This window comes from Stegastes partitus, unplaced genomic scaffold (genome assembly GCF_000690725.1).
Source record: "Stegastes partitus isolate 25-593 unplaced genomic scaffold, Stegastes_partitus-1.0.2 Scaffold1174, whole genome shotgun sequence".
In the NCBI taxonomy this organism is placed as follows: domain Eukaryota; kingdom Metazoa; phylum Chordata; class Actinopteri; family Pomacentridae; genus Stegastes; species Stegastes partitus.
Genome location: NW_007578905.1, coordinates 161,413 through 170,752, shown reverse-complemented (window position 1 = coordinate 170,752; position 9,340 = coordinate 161,413). Strand labels below are relative to the sequence as shown.

Below are 9,340 nucleotides of genomic sequence, written 5' to 3'. Positions count from 1 at the left end.
AGCGCGAACTTCAAAAAAAGCTGTTTGAGGCAGGGATCATCAGCCTCCTTCCAAAGTCCAAAGAAGTGAATAATGTGGTCAAGATATTGATACGAGTCCTCCTCCTCAAAAGGATTTATGGGAGATGCAGGCAATGAGTCCGGACCAGACTCTGTGTCTGCTAAAAGTGTGTTCAGAGCGGTCTCAGATTTTTGGACCCCACTGAATAGAACTGATCCGTTAAGTCCACTTTTACAAGGTTACACTTGTAAATATACAGCTTTGATCACAGGACACATTGGATTAGTTCCTATTACTAACATGACAGATGTTATCCCAAATTCATGTTTTACATGAAATCGTAAAAATTCAAACACTTTGTCAACAACCTCAATATGTCCTTGTTTTATATGACTGAGTTCTTATCACATGTTCTGTATCTTGTGATCAGGAGCTGTGAAAGTTAAAACAAAAATGCAATTCAAAGATGCTTTACATTTTCAACACTATTAAACAAACTCCTGTTGTTTCAGACACACAGAGCAGGTTCATATAAAACTGTTTCTTCAGCCTCTAGGAGGGTAAAACATTAACTCAACTGAACACCTGAGGAGAAGATAACAGGCCAAATGCACCTTGGTCCAGATGATCTGTCCCTCTCTGCAGTTTTCTGACTTCATAGTGAATTCACAATAAAACTGTTTTGGATTCTGGGAGCTGCTGCATTTGTCATGGCCTCCACCTCTCGGGCCACGTTTACTCGTAGCCGGGTATTTACAAAAACAGATCTACATTTTCAAAAACAACATTGATCCCCATAGATCGTTTTCAAAGAAATCTTCATTTGCACAAAAACCTGCATAAACACGTTGTTAAGAGCTGCTATGAGCTGCCAAACCTATAGGGGGCAGTGTAACGAGAAGCATAAAGCCATGCTAGCCAATCAGAGTCCTGGAAAAAACACAAAAACGAATGGCACGATTTATGTCCTGTTACTTTGACGATAATGGTGCGAGGGTCGTTTGATTGGACCAACAGGGAAGTGGAGCTACTCCTGAATGTGGTGTTTGAGCACAAAACAAGGAATATACTTTAAGATATTGACTTTCTATCACAGTAGCCAAACTGTAAACATGGTCGCACACTGTGATGTCAAACTCCGTCTCCTTCTGTCTACATGGAAACATAAAGACAGAGTTTTTCCAAATCTCCACTTTGGCCGGAGTTTCCAGATGTGATCGTTTTCAGTGACTTGTAGCTTCATTTACGTGTAAACCAATGATCCAAATGCATTGAAATAGCACCATTTTTGTTATGTGTAAACGAGGCCTCACTCTGTATAACCTTGTTTTTGATATTTGACCAGCAGAAGTCCCTCTAGTTTCTTGTATAGTGGTTATTCTGAGTCATTTCTGTTTCCTGTACATCGTGTGAATTTTTTTTTATTGTTGGAAACAATTTGTTTTGCTGAGTCTTTGTCTGCATGTGAGTCCCAGAACCTGATCCATAACAGCATGACTGCAAAACATTATAGACACTCATTTAAATTAAATAACTTAACTTTTATTAGTAAGTGAATTTAAACTGATGCCCTTCTCTATTAAATCCCTTGAATTATTAAAAAAAAAAAAAAAAAAAAAAAAAACATCAGTCAAAAATCATGATTAAAAGTGTGTTTGTTCATCAGAGCGACTGAGAGCAAACAGATTCATTCACTTAACTGATTGCGCAACTTTTCTCACTTTAAGCTGGAAAAAAAACAATTCCAATGTTTTCACTATGTACCTGTCATCATAGATTTTTAAATCACTGCCCTTTAGCACAAATACAAATTCTTTTCTTGTGAGTACAAGGTGAGACAGGCAATCGTCTTAAAGAAACTACACCACAGCATGATCCTGTAGATCAGACATGTACAGATTTCTGTGGTAGGATTCTCACCTGCTCAGCTCACTTCAGGTCAGCTTACAGACACTTTCCACCTCCATGTGTCGAGGAAACGTTTGGAGAGAAGAAGCTGCTCAGTCTCCCTCGTCAGTCCTGTAGTCTGTGTGCATTTAATCTGAGGAAACCCTCACACCCTCACAACTTCAAAGTCCAAGTGTAGAAATACATCAGAGTGACACAAAACCAGTTCAACCTGTGACAGGTTCTCAGCAGTCAGAGGTATTCATGTCCTCATTCTTTGAAGGTCTAAACTCTTTTCGCGTAACGTGCAGCAACAGTTTAGCAATGCAACTAAATTCTTAGCTTTCTGTTCTACCTTCTGTTGTGATGAACCTGTTTGCAGAATGCACTCACTGGAATTCTCACATCTATTCATGCACACTGAGACAGACGGACATTAATTATACAAAAAAACAGTGCTGGGAGCTTTATGTGCAGTAATAGAATGTGTAAAAAGCATTAAAACATTTATGGTAAAAAGGGTCAGGCTGTACAAAAATATACAGTAGTACAAGATTGCCATAGATCCTTTGGACTGTGATAATCTGGAAGTGTCAATCAGTTTTATGGCCTGGGGGGAGAACCTGTCCTCAAACCTTGAGGCTCTGTATAGTCAAATGTCACCTACTGGCCTCATATATTTCTGTTACTGTGTCTGATAAGAATGTTGCAACAAAATTGAATGCTGTCTTACTTGTATTAAATTTCCACACACAACCATCTCCAGTCCGTCACAGAGCAGATGGTGTAGTTCTACCATCTGTCCACTAGATGCTGCTGATGAGCAGTTTAAGAACTTAATATGTGCAATGAAATTCACAAACATCCAGCTGGAGGTCACTAAATTCTGCTCTAAGTCAGTCACATCCTGCAGGTGATTCACGTATTAACACAAACATTTTAGAAAAATTCTGTAATAAAAGACTGTTCAAAGCAATGTGTTCATTCAGATTCAGTCGACTCATCATCAAATATACACAATCAGCAGATGGTTTGAACAACTCCACACAACTGCAATCAAACAGCAGCACTGAACAACTCCGAATATCTCCACCGACCATCAGAATTATTCATGAAACAAAACTGTGCACATTTTGGATGAAGATATGTTTTCAATGTTTATTTATGGAACACATTCTTCTGTGATCTTCAGAATTTTCGAATCCTTCCATTTTGTTGCCAAGTGTGGACGAGCAGACGTCACTGATTAGATTTTCCTTCATTTTATTTATTTTTTTAACAAAAGTAAAATATAAAAGTTATGTGTATACAGAAATGTGCCCAACTTTACTTTGGAAACGCAGTTCACTGAAATGGGACAAACCTTGTTTCGACCAGAACGTGTAAAAGAGAAGAAACGAACCGACAAAGTGACATAAATGTGTTTCTGTCCTGCTTCTTCAGGCTGCTCAGGTCAATTATTTCATTGGTAGTATTTTGAATGTAGAACTTTAACTTGTCGTAGAATATTTACACACGGTAGTGTTCGTACTTCTACTCAACTCAAGGATTTTTGTATTTCTTTCCCCTCTGATAGCTGCTAATGGCACAAAGGTCTCACATATCTGTTAGTAAAACCTGATCTCAGGGACTGTTGGATCTCCTCCACAAGAGAACGATCATTCAGTTCATTCAGACAGTGGAACAGATTGATGCTTCTCTCTGCAGAAAGATTCTCACTGAGCTTCTTCTTGATGTACTCGACTGTTTCCTGATTGGTCTGTGAGTTACTTTCTGTCCTTGTCAGCAGGCCTTGTAGGAGATTCTGATTGGTCTGGAGTGAAAGACCCAGGAGGAAGCGCAGGAACAAGTCCAGGTGTCCATTTGGACTCTGCAAGGCCTCGTCTACAGCTCTCTTGTGGACATGTTTTAATTTTGTTTTTCCTCTAAACACAGCAGACAACCGAGATGCTGTTTGTTGTTCTTCCATCAGGTTGACACCAGAGTTGATGAAGGTCTGATGGACATGAAGAGCAGCCAGAAACTCCTGAACACTCAGATGGACGAAGCAGAACACCTTGTCCTGGTACAGTCCTCTCTCCTCTTTAAAGATCTGTGTGAACACTCCTGAGTACACTGAGGCTGCTCTGATATCGATGCCACACTCTGTCAGGTCTGATTCATAGAAGATCAGGTTTCCTTTCTTCAGCTGCTCAAAAGCCAGTTTTCCCAGAGACTCAATCATCGTCCTGCTCTCTGGACTCCAGTGTGGATCTGTTTCATCTCCTCCATCATACTTGACCTTCTTCACTTTGGTCTGGACCACCAGGAAGTGGATGTACATCTCAGTCAGGGTCTTGGGCAGATCTCCTCCCTCTCTGGTCTTCAGCAGCTCCTCCAGAACTGTAGCAGTGATCCAGCAGAAGACTGGGATGTGGCACATGATGTGGAGGCTTTGTGATGTCTTGATGTGGGAGATGATGCTGCTGGCCTGCTCCTCATCTCTGAATCTCTTCCTGAAGTATTCTTCCTTCTGTGGGTCAGTGAACCCTCTGATCTCTGTCACCATGTCAACACACTCAGAGGGGATCTGATTGGCTGCTGCAGGTCGTGTGGTTATCCAGAGGCGAGCAGAGAGAAGCAGTTTCCCCCTGATGAGGTTTGTCAGCAGCACATCCACTGAGGTGGACTCTGTAACATCAGTCAGGATCTCATTGTTGTGGAAGTCCAGAGGAAGTCGACACTCATCCAGACCGTCAAAGATGAACACAACCTGGAAGTGTTGAAAGCTGCAGATTCCTGCTTCTTTGGTTTCAGTGAAGAAGTGATGAACAAGTTCCACCAAGCTGTACTTTTTCTCTTTCAGCACATTGAGCTCTCTGAAAGTGAATGGAAATGTGAAGTGGATGTCCTGGTTGGTTTTGTCTTCAGCCCAGTCCAGAGTGAACTTCTGTGTTAAGACAGTTTTCCCAATGCCAGCCACTCCCTTTGTCATCACTGTTCTGATTGGTTCATGTCTTCCAGACGAGCCTTTAAAGATGTCTTCTTGTTTGATTGTTGTTTCTGCTCTGTCTGGTTTCCTGGATGCTGTTTCAATCTGTCTGACCTCATGTTCATCATTGACCTCTGCAGTCCCTCCCTCTGTGATGTAAAGCTCTGTGTAGATCTGGTTCAGAAGAGTTGGGTTTCCTGCTTTAGCGATCCCCTCAAACACACACTGGAACTTCTTCTGTAGGTTGGACTTGTGTTGTTGTCGACACATCAGAACAATAGTCCCTGAACAAAAACAAAAGGAAAACAAATAAATTGGAGTGACAAACTTCTTTTCAGAAGAACTATTAGATTTGATGCAATGCTTGAATCAAAGAAACAGTAGATTGGGAAAAAAAACAACCAGTATAAACATCTGACAGGTTTCCTCCATTTGTTCTTTCCATCATGCTAAAGACGTTAAAATCCTCTTACTGCTCTGCAGACGGTCAGCCAGCTCCTCCTGCTTCATTCTCCTCAGGAAGTGCAGAGTGATCTTCAGAAATGACTCTCTGCTGCTGCTCCTCTGATCTTCATCTTCACCCTCCAACACCTCCTCTTCCTCCTTCTGACTCTCTAAGCATTCTGGGTAATCTGGACTCAGAACCTTCTGCATCTTCTTCAGCTCATTCTTCACAAAACTGACAATGTTCTCCTCCAGCAGCTGGAACAGAGAAATATATCGAGTTCATTCTCAACTGAAACTGAAGACAAATTCAAATATTTGTTAAAATCCATTTTTGAGAGCAGTGTGAACAATATTAGGTCCAAAACCATAATTGAATTAGAACCAACTTCTGGAACTGTTTCACAGTAACTTTACATTATAACCTTCATGAACGTTGGATTTATTGCAGCACCGATAGATATTTGTAATATTTGGACCTAAATGGATCAAATAAGCTGCTCACTGAGAGTCTGTTTCATGTTTCATCAATAAATGACAACAAATTCTTCAGTCAGGTTAATGTGACAGTGAAGGGTTGAATGTAGAATAGTTCTCACCATAAACACAGAGTCCAGATCTGTTTGACGCTGAGGGACACACTGACCTCTGTGATCCTCTGAGCTCTGCTGCTTAACGCTGCAACAACATTCAACTTTAGCACATTTACACTTTGTTAATGGAGCTGTGTTCTACAATGATGAATCCTGACAGAAACACAAAGTGATCTCTAATGTAAACGCTGTTCTCATTGTTGGATGTGATGTTGTCAAAGAGGAAACACAATCAACACTTTATATTCTCACCTTTCAGCAAGAGACTGGTGTCTATGTTTGAATAGAATGTGTTCAATCATAGACTGGGCACTCTTCATGGACACACAGCTGGGTTCAGGAGAGGCTGATCTTTGCTGTTGAATCCTGATGGAAACCAAACCACCAACATACAAGTTTTCGTTAAAGGCCTAGTCTACTTAAAGTCATTGCTTGAATCATATTAATTCTCTCTGGGGTTGAATATGAGTTCTGAAACATGCAGCCGTCGCCACGGAGGAGTTTCTTGACTATCTTGGCAACCTCATCATGGATATGGGTGAAGATACCCCCGACTCTTCAGGCTCTGCTTTCTCAGCAGAGGCTGTGTTAACCGGGTTAAGGAGCTCTTTGAACTACTTTTTCCACCATCCGACAATGTCCACAGTCCAGGACAGCAGCCTGGACTAAGCCTTGCCTCCTCTTCCTGAGGCATCAAACAGCTTTCCAGAACTTCCTCAAGGCCAAATTAAAGTCCTTCTACATAGCCTCTCTGAACTACTTCCCCATTCTAGTTTTATCTTCCACTGTCAGCTGCTTTAGGAAACCTCAGAGCCAATCATACCTGAAAAGCCTCCTTCTACAGCCTGACAGCCTTCTTCACCACTAGGTTGCCGTAATGACAGGGGCTAGTGATCTTTTAGCTGCAGCTCCTAACAACTGCTGCTGCAATGGAGGATTTAAATTTGGCCCACTCAGATTCCATGTCCATGTGTATGCCCAACTTCTGCGGAGAGGCAGGAGAAACTTTTCTGGAGGGGCACGTTGAAAAGACTCCAAAGACAAGGGCCTCTGCCAGATGTACCATGTTTTACCCTCATTACACGTTTAGATTAACCAGCTCTGTCTAGCAGCCTTCCCTGGCATTTTATCCAACTCACCACCAGGTGGTGATCAATTGACAGCTCTGCGCCACTCTTAACCTGAGTGTCCATGTGGCCACAGGTCTGATCACATGACTACAAAGTTGATCACCGACTTTGGCCACAGGTGCGCTGGTAACAAGTACATTTGTGAGCCATCTTATGCTCCAACATGGTTTTCACTATGGCCAATCAATGACTAGAATGAACTAGAAGTCCAGTAGTCCAAAACATCACTTGGGTTCAGATCAGAAAACCCATTTGTTCCAGTCCCCCCCTTCAGGTGTCTCCACCATTGCCCACGTCAGCATTGAGGTCCACAAGGAGAAGTATGGAAGTATGAAAAAGCATGATCCCCTCCTGGGCCTGACTCCAGGATAGGGCCTCAGTCTCCCTATTCAGTCCATTTTTTTGTTTTAATTTGGGTTATGTAACTGGCTCTTTGTCTTGTCCCTCCCCCAGGACCAGTTTGCCATGTGAGACGCTACCAGGGGTTATTGCCCCCCACAACATAGCTCCTAGCATCACAGGGATTCTCAAACCCCTCCAACACAAAAAAGAGACGATTCTTCAAGGGTGGACCAATTTCAGTGTTCACTAAATGGATTTTTCTTCAAAAGGATGAAGACCACGAATAACTCAGAGCAGTAAACAGCTCCAGCAATCAGTTAAGTTTAGGAAACGCTTCTAACAGCAGCAGGATCCATCTTAACATTTCCAAAGAGAGAAAGAGTTTTGTGCATTTATGTGCATAGAATCTTCTGTAACATCAATTACTTTGTCCATTTACTTCATTTAGTATCTAAATTAAAGTGAGTTCAAGATTTTATTTGTATTTTTCAGTTTGTTGTACGAGAAAACTGAATGAAGAAAACAACAACATAAAAGAACATAAAATAATGCAGTTTTTAATTTAAAATAACTAATTCAAATCTTACATTAGAATTTAGTATTTAGTAGTTATTTTGACAATGTTGTTGCACTGCTTGAATGCTGCTTTTCTCATCTGTGGAGAAGCATTATAATAAGATTTTCATTGTATTTTCTACAGTATACTTTGCAAGTATGGCAATAAAACTCAAAACATGCCAACCATCAACCAACACAACCAGTTTTTAAGATGCAACAAATGTCTTTATGTGAAAGTTGGCATGTGCATAAAGCCTACAGTGTAGAGTAAATCCTATTCACAAAGACAAATGTCTCAATTTGAACTGTAACCAGCATTTGTAAGATCAGTGAAGCTCCTTCTGCTCAGTCAGTGAAATTATGATGTCAGCTTTAATAAGATCTCTGTGTTTGTGAATGAAATTCATTTGTTTGAGTATGAAAGCCTTACCTTTCATCAGAAGAACTATGTCTGTCTTTGAAGACAATATTTTCATATATGGGGTAGTCGCTCGTCATGGAAACGTCACTGAGTTCAGGAGAGTCTGGTGTCTGATAGATCCTGATAGAAACACAAAAATGAATGTTTAAAACTTAAGAGAAAGTCATCAGTATACAAGTATAGAGCATGTACCTCTATAATATACTTGTAGAATGTACACTGATTAACATAAAGACCCTCTGCCCAATACACTGTTGGTCCTTCTTGTGCCACCAAGACAACTTCAGAGTCCTGAACTCTACCAGACCTCTAAAGGGGCCCTGAGGTATCAGGCTCCAAGATATTAGTGTGGAGGTGGAGTTTCCATGGATCAGACATGTTCCATTATATCCTCCACCATCCTGTAGCTGGTTCCTGGTCCATATCCATCCATCCATTATCTATACACCGCTTAATCCTCATTAGGGTCATGGGGGGCTGGAGCCTATCCCAGCTGACTTAGGGCGAAGGCAGGGGACACCCTGGACAGGTCTCCTGGTCTATATACTGGCTGTATATCCAACATGCTCACTACAGAGCTAGCAGTTTAGTAAATCCAAATCTCGTCTTCCAGTGTTGTTACGAGATAATCAGCACTATTCACATAATCTCTGAGCATCTAGAAGTTTTTTTTCGTCACAAGTTATAGACTCTGAGAGGAGATATGTTTTCATCAAATCCTTGTGTTTGAGAAAGCAATGCGTTTGCTTGCTTATTCTGTTTTCATATTTCCTCAATGGAATGACGTCTCTCTTTAAAGACAGTAGGTCACTACATGGAGGGCTCACTCTTCATGGAAACACAGCTTGGTCCAGAAGAGTCTGGTGTCTGATAGATGTTGATAAACACACAAAACTGGTTTAAGCGACAGTCATCAGTGTACGAGTATATATCTATATATGAGCCCCCTGAAGCAGTCCTGTGATATCAGGCTCCAAGACGTGAGGCTGCAGTT

General features: G+C 41.3%; 1 protein-coding gene across 1 annotated transcript in view; it reads right to left on the bottom strand.

Moving 5' to 3' along the window:
* The window catches only part of LOC103368570 (uncharacterized), a gene marked incomplete at its 3' end in the record, with an annotated part of 91,528 nt that extends 83,092 nt beyond the window's left edge, over positions 1-8,436 (bottom strand). Inside the window, exons 1-5 of the mRNA XM_008296979.1 lie at positions 8,356-8,436; positions 6,148-6,261; positions 5,902-5,980; positions 5,332-5,560; positions 3,505-5,142 (exon numbers count right to left, since the gene is read on the bottom strand). Of these exons, the coding sequence (XP_008295201.1) occupies positions 3,505-5,142; positions 5,332-5,560; positions 5,902-5,980; positions 6,148-6,261; positions 8,356-8,423 (2,128 nt within the window). The remainder of the gene's footprint in view (positions 1-3,504; positions 5,143-5,331; positions 5,561-5,901; positions 5,981-6,147; positions 6,262-8,355) is intronic.
* Between the last annotated feature and the right edge of the window lie 904 nt (positions 8,437-9,340).